This window comes from Fukomys damarensis, unplaced genomic scaffold (genome assembly GCF_012274545.1).
Source record: "Fukomys damarensis isolate Sample0158 unplaced genomic scaffold, DMR_v1.0_HiC HiC_scaffold_2, whole genome shotgun sequence".
NCBI lineage: Eukaryota > Metazoa > Chordata > Mammalia > Rodentia > Bathyergidae > Fukomys > Fukomys damarensis.
In genome coordinates this window covers 23,342,673-23,358,672 of record NW_022900914.1, presented here as the reverse complement: position 1 = coordinate 23,358,672, position 16,000 = coordinate 23,342,673, and the positions used below count along the sequence as shown (strand labels likewise).

At 43.7% G+C, this 16,000-nt stretch overlaps 1 protein-coding gene across 1 annotated transcript in view; it reads right to left on the bottom strand.

The window, feature by feature from the left end:
• Positions 1-16,000, bottom strand: part of Slc3a1 (solute carrier family 3 member 1) — a 31,487-nt gene that overhangs the window by 8,994 nt on the left and 6,493 nt on the right. The window contains exons 4-7 of the mRNA XM_010611508.1: positions 15,400-15,525; positions 3,813-3,932; positions 1,521-1,645; positions 167-362 (exon numbers count right to left, since the gene is read on the bottom strand). Of these exons, the coding sequence (XP_010609810.1) occupies positions 167-362; positions 1,521-1,645; positions 3,813-3,932; positions 15,400-15,525 (567 nt within the window). The remainder of the gene's footprint in view (positions 1-166; positions 363-1,520; positions 1,646-3,812; positions 3,933-15,399; positions 15,526-16,000) is intronic.

Below are 16,000 nucleotides of genomic sequence, written 5' to 3'. Positions count from 1 at the left end.
CTCCCGGAATGATAAGAGCCTGGCCAGAAGGTGGGACAGGCCTCACTAAGCAATCACCAAGTAAGGTAAAGTTAAGGGTCACTTAGGGACAAAGTCCACGTCATTTTAGAGCTGCTTGTGCAACAAGTGCAGCAGCACATGCGGTACCCTGGGCATCAGGACTTACCATCCAATTAGGCCATTTTCCTTCTGGCACGTTTTCCATCCAGGATGTGATAATCTCATGCACAATGTTCCCAGAAAGAGAACGGAGGGTGGTGAAGTAATTGTTGAAAGGGAAATCAGCTTCTTGGATAAATGGCAGCCCATAGTACATCATGGTCCTGTCAATGCTCTCTGCATAGGCTTCCGTCCCCATGAACCTATAAGAGTCGGCAGGGTTCCAGGTCATCAGCACCGTCAGAAGACGGAGAAAGACTTTGCAGTTGCTTCTATCATGTTTATATGACGTGGGGTCCAAATGTAAATTGTTAGCAGAAAGGGCCTAGGCTTAATAGAAAGCAGTCACATCAGATGGCCAGGAAATGGGGGTCATCTGAACAATTTCTCCTTCTCTTTGCAATAAACCCAGAGTAGCCTATATTAAGTCATACCTAAGAAATAAGAGATACGTTTGGCCCTCAATCAATATTGTTCTCTTCTTTCTTTCTTTCTTTTTTTTTTTTTCTGGTACTGGAGATTGAACTTAGGACCTTGCGCTTGCGAGGCAGGTGTGGTGCCACTGAGCTAAATCCCTGGCCCTTCTGTTTTCTCAACCACTTAAAAACTCAGTAGCATCTCTGAAGACCTACCTTAGTGATCCTCATCACTCCCATTTAGAATCTGCAATAATATTCCTGAGTATAAGACTAGGAGTTTTTACTCCCCACCCCAAATTATCCTTGTATTTGAGCCATATGAATTCTCATCTTATTACTGAGATGCACTCTGAGTCACTGAAAGCCAAACACTCAGAAAGATATTCTCAGTCAGTACCTGCCCCATGTATAAAATCTCACTTAATCTCACAACAGCCATAAAGCAGTTGTTACTATTACCTTTTTACCGATGAGAAAACAGAGTTAGGTTAACTAACCAGCTCCAGGTCATGTAGCTATGAGCAGGACTCGCCATGGTCCCAGTGCCCACAGAGCTGTCCTCCTAGCCACCATAATCTACTGACAGCTTAGCTGAAACCTTTGGAGTCACACCGTACAAGGACCTATAAGCCCAGTAGTGATAATAACAGTTCATGGCCAACATTTATTCAAATAGTCTCTATTAATTACTTTTTACACAACTCTTGAGAAGTAAGTGCTGTGCCCTAAAAAGTAAGTGTTTCTGCCCTAAAACCAGAAACAAAATCAGCAAAATGAAGCAGCAGACAAGGATATATCAGACCCTGGCAACACTGAGCGGTAATGAACCATGGGTATTCAGGTTTATAAACTGTAACCTGGACCTCTGAGTGTGGGTGCTTGGGAGGAATCATCAGCAGATGACACAACATCTGTGAAGGACCACGCAAATCCTGTGGTTACCTGTATCTCCCGGGCTCCTGGCTGTATCGGTCCATGGTCTGCCGGAAGCTCCGGACAAGGTCGTGCATTCCCACTTGGGTAGTGGTGAAGTCGTGGTACAGTTCTGAGTAGTGAGTGACAGTGCCCTTCAAAAACCAGGACAGCATGGTTACCATCAGGTGCAGACAGGGGGTTTCTTCAAAGTGCTCAAACTGAGCAAGACACATTCTCAAAGAATCCTAGGGCCTTCACCGCTCAGGGGTTGTGGACGAAGAATACTCACAACTATCAGTATTTAATTTGATGGTATAATTATTAACCTTATGAATCTCATAAACAAATAGTTCTCTATCATATTAGCAAACTAAATTTTACTGAATACCAAAACACTGATCACAAATGTATTTCACAAAGTCCTCCTAAATATATAAAAAAGCTTCAGACACTTGTAAGGGCAAACAAAACAAATGATCTAATGCTTTCAGAGCTCATTTTTACACTCTCTGCTCACAAAGTATCAATATCACGCATTCAAATTGATTTCTATATCATCTTTATGCTTTTCTGCTACTGTTAGGCTTTTTCAGTAATTTTCCCTGATATTCATTTCTATGTCTTCCTAGGATCACAAGACTCAAAAGCAAAAGGATTACTTCCCACACAAGCCAAGGTTAGAGGCCCTGGAATGGGATGTAGGGTGACAGAGTTGTACAGACCTGACTGCTGTCCATTTAGTGCACTCTCTTTTTGTAAATGAATTTCCCATCTAGGTCAAGTGAAAGAGTTTTTGTTGTTGTTTGGTTTGCTGTTTTGTTTTGGGGACATTAGGTCTTTTCCTGAAATTGCACACTCTGTAAGTTCGCCTTGGGTGGGTCACACCCAAACCCATTGCTCTGATTACTTGTCATGCTACAGACGCCGGCTTCACAATGTCTCGTTACAGTTAGCAAGTTACTTCAGGATTTCTTCTCCATGAAGCTGCGCTTCCTCTTTGGGATGGATGGCTAATACAGCATCTTCTTGTTCCTTAGTCTTTGTTTTTTATTGGAAATTATGTGCAAATAAACAATGGGCATATTATAACCTTAGGTCAGTAAAGTATTCGAAAAATCAGCCTGTGCCTGACCAATTTCTCTTTAGTCTTTTTTGTTTTGTTTTGTTTATTTCTTTTGTTTTGTTTTGTTTTTTGAGACAGGGTCTCACTATGTAGTTGAGACTGACCTGGAACTCACTATGTAGCCCAGGCTGGTCTCAAACTCACAGTGATCCTCCTGCCTCAGCCTCCCGAGTGCTGGGATTACAGGCATGTGCCACCACACACAGCTCTTTAGTTAGTTTAATGCAGTTATAAGTACCCATAAAACTAGTTAGGACAAAAGCTAGAATAAACTAACCATATGGATTTCATTTTACTTGTTTAACTTCATTCAGAAGGTATTATATATAATAATTTGAGTTTTGGGTTTGTTTTTGTTTTGTTTTTTACTAAGCACTGCATTGCTAAGAGCCACATGGTTATGAGAGACTGTAGTTAATTTATTTTGGTTAACATATAACATTCTATCATATGAATATAAACCACAAAACCATCAGTTGGGATGTATTTCAGAACTATTCTCTACTTGGCAATTGCAAGTATGGCAACCACAGAACACAGCAGTCAAGCAGAGGAGCAATGTGGTTTGTGAATACCGCCTGTTACGCATGACGTGGGGGAAGGTTAAGAGTCTCTAATGTGACTCACTCAGCTGCAGTGAGGGCAGGCTTGGTTCAGAATTCTGTTTACCACTTCTATAACCCTTGACAATGGACGTTAACTCCTCTCAGGTTTGCTAAATGGGGATCCTGAACGCTCTCTCCTAGATATGGAGAGTTACACGAACCATCCCGAAGAAACATCCCGGATCATTCGCCGGACACATGGGCAGTGTCAGCTCCCTTCTCTTTCATCTGCGTGTCCTTCAACAACTGGGGACTTGAGGCCCCCCCACTTGAGCGGAATGAAACGCCAAAAGCTTAGGGAGCAAACTGCCCTCCTCCCTGTGGTCCTCGGTGGAGCCCGCGGCGTCTGCGTTCTCAGAGCCCTGGTCGCGGAGGGGCTCCTCACGTGATCCTTCGCTCCGGAAAGAACCGGTGGAAGGAAGGGTCTGGGCATGGGCGTTAAAAACTCCTCCGTGGCCTAAAGAAATTGATTCGAAGTACTTCCTACAGGCAAGACAGAGCGCAGCTCTGTGGGTAGTAAAAAAAGAACAAAGAAAAGAAAACATTCTGATGACATTTTTTTTAAGTCAAAGAAAAAGTTGGAAGCTTTACCGGGTTTTGGGACTTATTGACTTGGATCTCGTCTCTCAGATCTTTTGCTTCTAGGAGAAATTTAACAGCATCGAAACTAAAGCCATCGACACCCTTCAAGAGCCAGAACTGTATTATTTCCTAAATATGAAGAAGCAAAATGCACGGTTACATTACACATTATAGTCATCACATTTAAGAAGGGCTTTGTCGCAGGGCTCAGTGGTACCACCGCCTGCCTCATAAGCTCAAGTCCCGAGTTCGATTCCCATACCAAAAAAAAAAAAAAAAGGCTTTGTCTGTGAATGAGTTTTCATCATAAAATAGACATCTCTGCATATAAAACAAGCAACAGTATCCATATGGTATATTTTCATCTACCTAGCAAAACTGTTAGTATCATGAACTCTCAAGAAACTGCATTTAGAGACATGCATACCGCCTTCATATTTGAATGTAGAATCACAGTTAAAACTCCCAGCCCCATGGAGGGAGGAGGGAAGAGGGAGGAGGCACTGCAGGGCCCTGGAGGCAAGGAGCCCGGCCAGCCAAGTGTACAAGTGACCTCCTCATCGCCCTCAACTCGAGCCACCAGCTGCACTGAAATCACTGATTAATGAAGAAAACTTGAAACTGGGAAATGCAACAATCTAAATAGCCATGATGAGCACAATGATAAAGGCGGCGACTATGAAGCCCTTCGACCACAGGAACCCGATCTCGGTGTGCCCTACTCTGCATGTGTTATAAGCAGGACAGAAAACGTAGCGGTACAAATCTGGGGGGTGCTCCAGAAGTGTCTTCTCGTGGGGGATCTTCATAAAGTAAAAGTATATGAAAGCAGCTGCAACACTATAGCTATGAAAGAGAATCATTCTTAGAGATGTTTCATTTCTGGTTTTTATTAATTTTATTGGCACATTTTAGATATACACGATGATAACATTCATCATGGGGAATTTGACTCTGTACTTCATGCATCTCCATTCTTCTTTTTACCCCTTCCCCTCCCTTTCTTTCAACCCCTTTTCCTCTTCTTATTTCCAAAGCTTTGTTTCTATGTTTCATTCTGTTCTCTTTTTTTTTCCTTTTCCCTTCCTCTTTCCCTTGTTCCCCTTCCTCTTTGAACATTTTCTTCCTATTTCACAATATCTATTATACATAATTCTTAGGGCTTGACATTGTAAAAAGACTACTTTCTTTCCATATTTGAAAGGATCTTTATCCTCTTTGAATATGAAGCAGTGGCCTCATATTTTTTGTACCTCTACATTGTGTTGTGGAGGCCTGATTTACTGAAATCATCAAGACCTGTTATAAATTGTAAAATTAAATGTGTAATGTGTCCTATGTTTTTTGCCGGGGGATGCTAGGGATGAAATTCTGGGCCTCACATATACAAAATATATACTCTGCCACTGAGCTGTATTCCAGTCCCTCTAAATATCATTTGATTGTCTTTTATTTATAGATTAAAAATCACTTCATTTTCAGCAAAATGTTTTTGTATGGAATTATTTGAAAACAAAAGAAATCTATTTTTTAAATTTCTTGTTATCTCATTTTCAGTATTCATATTTTCCTGGGTAACCAGCCTAGGTAACTTGAATCCTGTCTCAAAATAAAAATGAAAAAGCACCAGGGATACAGCTCAGTGTGAAGGCCCTGGGCTCAATCTCCAGTACAATAAAAAGGAAAGGGCCAGGAGGGAAGGAAGTGCAGGCTCTGCCCTAGGTTCTGAGGATGTGTACCATTCACTGGGAGCTACAGCAGCGGAAGGAGGAGGATGGAGTGACATACAGGTCAGTGCAGTGCCAAGGAGGCCAGGGGTTTATTCAATCTGGACCGTAGGGTTGAGTTTCTAGCTACAGGTGTAGACTGGGGGGTTATCAACCCAAAGACGTTGTTTGTCAACAACAGCTTTGCCATCATCCCAGCAGTGTGGGTAACCACAGCAGGAACAGAGCCCACCCAGACTCGGTTGAAATTGAGCGATGGGCCATTGGTCATGAAGGGCTCCTCCACCTGACTGGGGGCTTCTGGAGAGCAAGACTGGCTGCTAGTGCCCTTTCCCCTGCAGGGACACATCACCGGTGCTTAAGAGCTATTACAGATGAGCCGGAGTGGAAAGGAGTCACACCTGAGTGCAGGGTACCCCAGGCTGCTCGCAGGACTTGCCACCAGAGAGCTGGAGCTGAGGGCTATCGGGCAGACCTTGGGCCCCCAGACAGAAGGCCTGGGGGAGGGGTAACAAAGGCACCTCATTTCAGAAAAGATTCTCTGTGGCTTCAAGAGCCAACTCACTATGACTAAGCCAACTACACTTAGGCTTCAGGATCACTTTCCTGCCCCAGTCCCTTCTTACTTCCCCTCCTTTTTCATTCTGAATAAACCATTTTGCTATACTTAATTTTGTACTTTCTTTTTCTACAATGGTAAGGATCAAACGCAGGGCCTCACACATGCTAGGCAAGTGTTCTACCATCTAACGGCACCCTCAGCCCAATACGGTACACTTTATTTTTAAGAAGGCCCCATTTTTATAAGCTTCAGATCCCTCACAGTCTGGGTCACCCCTAGGTGGTCATTGTTTCACAAGCATTAACAATGGCCAAGGCATTATAGACATCTAAGTTAGACAGAAATATAACAGGCAGTCAGACAGGGCAGAGCCCTCAAGAGAGTCAAGAGAAAAGGTGAAAACACACTACAACTGTGGCCAGAGACATATCAGTTGGGGGACAAGCCTCAAGACGACAAAAGGACCAGGCCTACATACTTCCTCAAGGGATGAGATGAGTGATGACACCTGGTCTGGTAAAGTCTAGATAGGCATCACTCGCCTGAGTGGGTGACCAGGACCCCCAGATCCATCACCTACCTGAGAAGTTCTTTGTTTTCTTTCCATGTACTCTTGCTGTGTGACTTTCTTCCCCATTGGATCACTACTGTACCCATGTGGGTTTGCTCTAAAACCTCCCTGTAAAGTGGGGGTCCCAGCTATGCACTCGAGACCCCTTCTGTCCTTCTCTCAATAAATTCTTCCTACTCTTAATCTCCATTGTTCCTAGAATTCATTCTCCAATTTTTAGAGAACACGAGCTCGGCGTATCAGACAACTAACAGGTTGGCAGATATAATATTTTCATATTTCACCTCCTCTATCGAAGGCAGAGCATAACGAGCTGTAACCATGCAAACAGCCTCTGACGAAACGTGGGAAAGGATGACGCACTTGCTGCCCTGAGCAGTAAAGCCCTCAGACAATGGGTTCCTAGAATCAAGCCAGGGGTCATCTTCATGTGGTCCTCAATTCATCCTGCATTGCTAAATACTGACCCGACATTAAAGAAAGAGAATGTGCACCCCAGCCAAGATCTACAGCCCTGGCATAAATGGAATTGTTACCACAGCCTGTCTCGTCATTTGTTTGATAAGCCATTGTAAATGCTGAAGTTTTAACACAAATAATCCAAAGTTTACTTTTGAGAAGCTATTCCTTTCATGTTATTTTTTCCCTCAGCCAAGTGAGAAAAGACAGCTCCAGATTTTAATTGTTAACTTTCTTTACTCTAATTAAGTTCTCCTAGGACGCTAGACATGAAAATGGGCATAGAGCCAGTTCTGACCCACATAGTTATCAAAGACTCTGGGGACAGCACACGGTGTCCCCATGATATCAACTGTCCTGGCCTTTCCTCAGGGCATCTTTTAATTATTTTCTCTTAAAACAACACACTTTTCTAAGTGAAAAAGGAGTCGAGTTGACAGTAACGATAGCCAAAGTTACTGAGGCTGACCTGTGTTTTTCAGATGAAGTTGGGACCGATGAGTTAGGCAGAAATATTATAGGCAGTCAGATGGGGTAGGTCCTCGAGAGGGTCAGGACAAAGGTGAAACACAGCACAGCTGCACTGGAGACAGACCATCGGAACACCAGGCCTCAAGATAAGACAAGATGACCAGACCTACCTAACTTCCTCAAGGAACAAACATAGGGCCTAATGAAGTCTAGATAGACATCAACCACTCCAGTGGGTGACCAGAGACCTCTGGACTCAGCACTTCCTAGGAGAATCTTTGTTCTTTTCATCCATGCTTCTTATGTGACTTGTTTCCCAACTGGTCCACCATTACCTAAGTGACTGTACTTGCAACCTTACTGGATGTTCATGGCTGTGGCCCACGTGGTACCTTTGTGGGTTTCACCCTATAAAATTCCTTTGTAAAGCAGGGTCCCCGGCTACTAACTTAGCTCCCTTCCTGCCCCTCAAGAGCTTTCCCATCAATAAACATCCTCCAGGGCTAGGGATTTAGTTCCACCGCCTGCCTCACAAATGCAAGGTCCTGAGTTCTGTCCCTAGCGTCTAGTACCAAAAAAAAAAATCTTCTTACACTTAGCCTTCATTGTTCCTAGGACTCATTCTTTGACTTCTAAAGAATAAGAACTCATTGTAGAGCTCAGCGTGGTGGAGCATGCCTGTAATCCCAGCACTCAGGAGGCTGAGGCAGGAGGATCGCTGTGAGTTCAAGACCAGCCTGGGCTACATAGTGAGTTCCAGGTCAGCGTCAACTACATAATGAGACCCTGTCTCAAAAAAACAAACAACAACAACAACAAAAGAACTCAGCATATAATACAGTTAAAAGGTTGGAAGATATAAGATTTCATATTTCATTTTCAGTATTATTTCCTATAACAAAGTTACTGGACCACTTACCTAAAAAGTCAAATTTGGAAAAGCTCTGCTCTTACAGTTGACAATGACCCTTGAAAATGACCTAAACCTCAGATTGTCCATCTCAAGAAGGAAAATGAGGAAGTATAAGACCCTTCACAAGCACAAAGGAAAACCATATTCTCTGCTTAGAAGCAGGAGAAAGAAAACTGTCCTTACTGCTGCTCAGAAATCTGGGTAAAATTCTTTGCTGCCTCCTCCAGGAGCAGGGAGTAGAGGGAGGATGAGGGCTTCAGGATCTGACCACTCGGGTGTCATCTCAGCTGCCCTTCAGTGCAGCTGCACAAATGACAGCATCTGCAAGACCTCACTAAACCTTAGCTTCCTCCTCAACAAAGAGCACCCACTTTGCGGGGTCTCTGTGAGGAGCACATGAGGTACTGCAGCCAGATTCAATAAAAACTTGAGTCTTCATATTTCCTGATCCCTGTGCAACATCTGACACTGTTGACTGATTTCTCCCAGAAATACGCATATGCTTGGCACCATGACACCTCACTCCTTGTTTTGCTATTCTTTCTCTATGTACATGATTCATTCATTCTGTTTTTGTTTTTGAAAAGGATGCTGCTATGTAGTTCAAGCTGACCTCAAACTCGCAATGATTCTCCTGCCTTAGCCTCCTGAGTCCTGGGATTACAGTTGTATCCACCATGCCCAGCTCATTCATTCATTGATTTATGTAGTTCTGGGGACTGAACTCAGGGTCTCACGCTTTCTGGGCCGGTGCTCAGTCCCCAAGCCACATCCCCAACCCAGCAGCTATCCTTTCACTCTTAGTGCTCCCTCAAGTTCCATCTTTACCCTTGTTTATCTCACTTCCCACCAATATCCACTCACTCACTGATTAGATAACAGGTACCAAGGAACATACTGTACTGCATGCTTTTCAAAGGTTAAACCATCTAATCTTCACAAATCCTGACCAGTCATGTACCTTTATTGTTCCTATTTTATGATAGGGAAAAAAGGCTCAGGGAGCCGAAGCACCTTGACCGAGGTCACAGAGTTAGGAAATGGTGGCAGTAGAATTAGCACCTATGACCCCCTCCCCCACTTGCTAAGCTGGCTCCTTCCACTTTTCTTAGTTGGAAGATCTTTTAACATCTGTCCCCCATTCCCACATGTCAACCTGCTCTCACTAAGTTGCAGTTGGGCCCTTTGTTCATCTTAGCTGGTCTACTTCTCTCACTGGCTACCACCTGAGCTCTGTAGGCATCAGCCACCTATCCACAAATACCCCTCCTTCCCCTAGTCCCCAAGTCCTCACATCCATGTGTCCAGCCAGGCAAGTATCTAGTGGATACCTATTTCAGGAAATGGCACCAACACCCAGTCAAATCTGAAATCTGGGAGTCACGGAAGGCGCTTCTCCAACTCCTGACACCTGTTCTAAACTCCCATGCCACCCTTGGTGGTCCAAGGCCACCAACATTTCTCTCCAGATTACTGAGCCTCCCTCTTTCCTGAACCCTCTGCATCCAAAACTACACAACTCAAACTCACCCTCCAAAACCAGATTGATTTTTCAAAATGCAAATCAAAAATTATTTCTCTACCTAAAACATTTTAAACTCAAATCCTTCCAAAATTTTCACTGCTGCTCGTGATCTGGCCCCTGCTGACCACCCTAATGTCCCCTGGGTCATACGCCCCTCTCTCTATACCATGTCCCACCCAGAATGGACAATTCCCAGAACCTCTTACGTGCCATGATTCATGCTCTCCTTCTGCTTGAAATGCTCCCACCCATACCTCTTTTACTGGGTCATCAAATTCCTCCCTTAAGGATTATTGTCTCTTCTGCAAACCCCTGACCTCTCCCGCTCTGTGCCCAGGTTAGGTGCCAGCCCTCTCTACTCTTGCTTCCTATTATTATGATCACACAGCACATTTTTTTAATAGTTGCCTACCTCCCTTCCAGAATATCAGCCCGTGACAGACACAACACCTGTGTGTTACCAGCCATCATACCCTTAGCACACGTACAGCACAGAGTTAAGAGGGTATGATTATAATAAAGTGCCTGGTGTATAGGAAGTGTGATAAATGGTGCAGTTTTTATCACCAAGCACAGAGTTTGTGTTTACAGCAGGTAGTGGTGAACTGAATTTTGAATTGAGCTGCTTGTTTCCAGCAGTACCTACTCAGCTGAGGCACAGCAGAGCCTACATTTTACATCTTCAGCTGGTAGTGCCTCTTGCTTTCTCATCCCCAGCCGCTAAGACCACAATGATTCACCAGGAGTCTCTACTGAAGGGCTCAGCATTGCCACCCAGCAGATTCAGGATCACGTGGAGCCCAGACATGGGGCTGGGCCACCCAGAGTCTCTTCCTTACTATATCACTATCCCACTGGGTCACTTCACTGGGCTGTTTCCTCCTCATCTATCAAAAAAGTGATCTGGAGGGCAAGTAATAACCAAAGCAACTGGGAAAGTCTAAAATACTATTTCACAAACATAAGCCCCCAACTCCCCTCAGCAGGCTTCCTAACCTCTTCAGCGGAAAGCACTCAACAACTGAGAGTTATGGATCACAGCCATGTCCCTTGATGGCTGTTGAGAAAGGGAGGAGCCCAAGGAGAGAGGAGGTGGTCTACCTTGAATATCCCCTGTTCACCAGCCTCCCACTGCACAGATAAACTGAAATCTGATGGGTACACAGGGTAAGGGCTCAGTTCCTCAGTCCAAGTTGGTATGTGAGCAGGAGTATTCATTCAAAGGCCTCTTCATCACAAACTATCTGGGATGCAAATTAACCTGTTTAATTCTGATCACTGTGATAAGCATTGCTGGGGGCAGAAGGTGTTGGGAGGTCCCCTTCCCTTGGAAGGTTCATTTGTAGGAACAAAGTGCCTTTCCTCAGGGCTTCTTAGCATTTATTTACTTCTAATAGTAAATCTTCCTAACCAGCCTTGTAAGTAATGTCTAACCTCTCAACCAGAGGTGGTAATGAACCATTATGAGAGGTCCAGGCACTAGTAAATAAGATTTCTATTCACACTCTACTACCTGGATGCCTGCAAGAGGCTAGCCACATTCGTCAAAGAGTCATTAATGCACAGAGCAGCACATTTTTGCAAACTGTTTAACACTTATTTAAACATCTCCAGACAATCTAACACCATTGCCACAAGGAGCCAGGAGAAATCCACTGCCTGATAAATCAGCTGGCTGACATTCACGTTTGTGAATTTTCACCAGAAAACCTGGAAAAAATTATGTAGGAAAAATGAAGCAGAGAGAAAAAGCTTGCTTCAAAGCAGAAACAGGATTGCAATAAGAACCATGAATTCGGTCCCAAAGCCTGGTTTGAATCCTTCTAACATACTCCCAAGTAGGGTGACTTTTTACCTTACTAAGCCCATTTCCTTCTCCACAAAATTGTTACGAAAATACCCTGTTAGGCTTGTTCAGAGCATGATATAGTCACGCGGTACACTAATGAGGCATGGGTGGGGGAAGTATGGTGTGTCAGTGAGCTTCGGTGATGCAGAAGAGGCCACTCTGTACGGGACCCCTGGTTAGTGTGCCCAAATGTACCCCTTCCATCCTAGCTCACTCAGACAAGGCCACGGTCATGCTGCCTACTTCTAGAACACTCCCCAAAATATTTCACCCAAACTCAGGAAGTATCTAACATATGCAGTAAAATCAGTCATGAGACTAGAGTCCACGGGAATAGCTTTAAAAAGCAGTGTAGAGGGCTGAGAATGTAGCCCTTGCCTAGCATGCATAAGGCCCGGGTTCAGTGGGTTTGAGGTCCAGTACCAACATTAAAAAAAAAAAAAAAAGAAAAATGTAAGACATACTTGAAAATTACAAACATTATTGGAATTAGAGAATATCTAAATGAATCGATTAGAGGACTTACTATTAAGTTGGCAAGTACTTCTCAAACTAATTCAATGCAATCCCTATCAAAATTGCAGCAGGCTTTGTAAAAATTGACAAGCTAATGCAAAAATGTGTATGAAGATGCAAAGAACTAAGTCAAACAATACTAAAAACATAACAAAGCTGTGCGATTCACATTCCTTGATTTTAGAACGTAACTACGAAGTTATAGTAATCCAGAGAGTGTGGTACTGACTCACATGTCGTCTAGAAACGCAGATGAATGGGACAGAATCGAGAGTCTAGAAATAAACACACATTTATGGTCAGGTGACAAGAGCTGAAAGACAATTCAGTGCAGAAAGAATAGTCTTTTTAAACAAGCATTGCTGGGATAACTGGGTAGATACATGCAAAAGAATAAAGCTGGACCAGGACCGTTACCTTCACTCTATAAGTAAGAAGTAACCAGAAAAATACGACAGAGGCCACCTAAAGTAAAAGTGCTAAAACTATAAAAACTTAGAAGAAGACACAGGGATAAATCTCCATGACCTTGTATTAGTCACTAGTTCTTAAATATGACAATAAAAACACATGTAATGGAACAAAGCCAGATAAATCAGATATCATCAAAAATTAGGGCACTTGTGCTTCAAAGAGCACCATCGGGAAAGTAAAAAGACAACCTGCAGAATGGAAGAAAAATCTTGGCAAATCAGGTATTCAGGATATATACAACCTAACAATAAAAAGATAAAAATGCCTATTTATTTAATTTGGCTTTTTGAGACTGGGCCTTGAACTCACTATGTAACCCAGGCTAACCTTAATTTTGTAGTGATCCTCCTGCCTCAGCTTCCCGAGTGCTGGGATTATATAGGTGCGCGCCACCACATCCGGCGCCCATTTTTAAATGGGGAGAATATTTGAAGAGAAATGTCTGCAATGAAGATAAATAAACTCCAAGCACATGAAAAGACCCTCAACATTACTAGCCATTCAGGGAGACGTAAATACAAGGCACCGTGAGGTGCCACTGTATATATAACGAGAGTTGCTGAGAACGTAGAGAAACTGGAAGGAACCCTTCGAAAGTGCCAGTGAGAATGTAGTGCAGCTGTGTGGGAAACACTTCAGCTACTCAAATAAACACATATCTATAACTGCAGTTATAGACAGATTGATAGCACAGATATACACACGGATATTATATGATATGTGATGTGCAAACTAGGCAAACCAACGAATTAGTGGCTGCCAAGGCCTTCAGGGAGCACACAAGGGGGGCTGCTAATTGGTATGGAGTTTCTTTCTGGCATGATGAAAATGGGCTGAAATTACTAGTGATGGCTGGACAATTCTGCAAAATATTAAACCCACTGAACTACTCATTCAAAAGAGAGAAGTTTTCTGGTGTACGAATTACTATATTTGAGTACAACTCTTATTTAAGAACAAAATTAAAGAAAAATAAACTAAGGGTTCTAAGTGTCCCTGGTCACTCTTGCACGGTCTCCGTTCAGCTGATGCAGTAAGCTGTAGAAAGGCACCCAGGGCGCCCTGCTCTGTTCAGGTCCTCTGCCACCTGCCTACGTCAGAGTGCTGCCCCACACATCACTTCCCACCCACATGAACCACAGCAGGGGCAAAGGGAGAAGCACGTGGCTATTATGTACTGTCAAATGTGCACCAGACACTGTTGGAGCAACCGGCACCACTCAGGTGGGAGCCTGTCACAGCAGCCTTGGGTTGCTCTGAGCACTCTCCCATCTGCAGAGCACCACGTACCCCGACCTCTGTATTCAGGGCTTGTATGACCAACCCATCTTTTACTTTTGGGACCTCAGCTCTCAGCCTCCTGTTCTCACGTGTCTCTGGAAGAGCTGCCAGATAAGTACAGAACACCTACTTAAGTCTCAACTTCAGGTAAACAATGAACAATGTTTAGTAGAAGAACGTTCCAAATATTGTATTACTCATTGTTTATCTGAAATTTAACATTTAACTTGAGTAGCCTGTATTTTTATTTGCTAAATCTGGAAACTCTACAAACTGGCCTCGCAGTTATCCCTGAGACCCATGAACCACACTCTTCCCTCGGCCCAGAGTTCTCTTGCCCTACCAGTAAGGGTGAACCTTTTAGAGACCCGAGTGCCCAGACTGCAACCCCAAACCCACATATTTATGGTAAAGGGCCAAAACTGCCATTAAACCTGAATACTGAGGGTGCAGTTTAGAAGAAATAAGTCGTTCACTAACATCTTTTGTCATAAAAGAAAAACACAGTAACACATGTGCCATGAGTTTGCCAGCACCGCCCTGGACAGTCACACGGCTCCGTTCCTACTCCAGGTCTTTGTTAAGCAGCTCCTTAGCACAGGCTGTCCCCTTTCCACCTTCTACGGAAGAATAGCTGCGACCTGCTCTCTGACACCTTTAGCTTCCCAGCCCAACATGTCTGCTACTCAGCTGCTTATTCAGCTGCTTTCCTCTTGCTAATCCCAAGGCTTGTGGAGGCAGGGCGGCTTCTATTCACTGCTGCTTTCCTGGTGCTGAGAACAGCGGAGGAGGCATAAGTTAATATTTATTGAATGAACACAGAAGTGCTGTGCATGGATTATCTCATCTAATTTTCAAACCGGCCTGGAAAACAAATATCAACAGGGTTTCACAGATGAGGGCTCAGAGACAGAGAAAAGCCAAACACCTGGGCCAGAGCCGCTGTGGGCAGGAGAGCCGGACCCCACGGCCCAAGTTCCTACCCACCTCCCTGCACCTCCCCGGCACCAGCACATTGTCACAGGCCCCAAGTTCCAAGTTAGCTGGCCTCCTTCCACTCAGATTATCCTGGTTTAGATGAGAAAAGGAGCCACCCACACAACCTAGTGTCTGTATTTGAATCAGTCACCTTAATCCGAGAATTATACTACCTGATTTGCTAGCATAATTATTGTTGGAAATAGAATGTTTCAAATAAGCACTTAAGCTGCCATTAGTGGAGATGTTTGTGTGGGTGTCTATACTCACTTTTATTTCTTCTTGAACATCAGGATTTCGGAAATTTAAATCAGGTTGCTCTTTCAAAAACTGGTGGTAATAACATTGCTTTCGCACGTCATCAAAGTGCCAACTGGAGTTTCCATATACACTCAGCTAGCAAACAAACAAATAGGACATCAATTACTTAGCATTATTCTTATCATGGAATTACTACTCACAAAGACACAGTCGTTGCCATGCCTGGCCCTGTGCAGGCAGAGTGTGTTAAGTCCTGAGTTTTCCTCTAAGGACAGGAGCACTAAACTAAATTAATGCCCCAAATGCTATCTGAGTTGGCCTAACGCCTCACAAATGTAGCTGGGATGGATTTGTCTAGTAGTTGCTGCTCATAAAAGCCACCATGCCAAACTGATGCTCTCCAATTCAACAAGGACGTCTTAAAGAAGAGACATTACTAACATATTTCTAGACTCTTACCCCCAGGCTCTGGACTCTTTCTTATTGGTGAAGAAACACAGATCATTGTCAATGTGGGAGAAAATTACATTCTATTGTTCTTGGAGCTTGAGGCCAGCTATACTGAATTGTTTTTCTCATGGAGAGAGTTTACTGGTACATTTTAGGGATA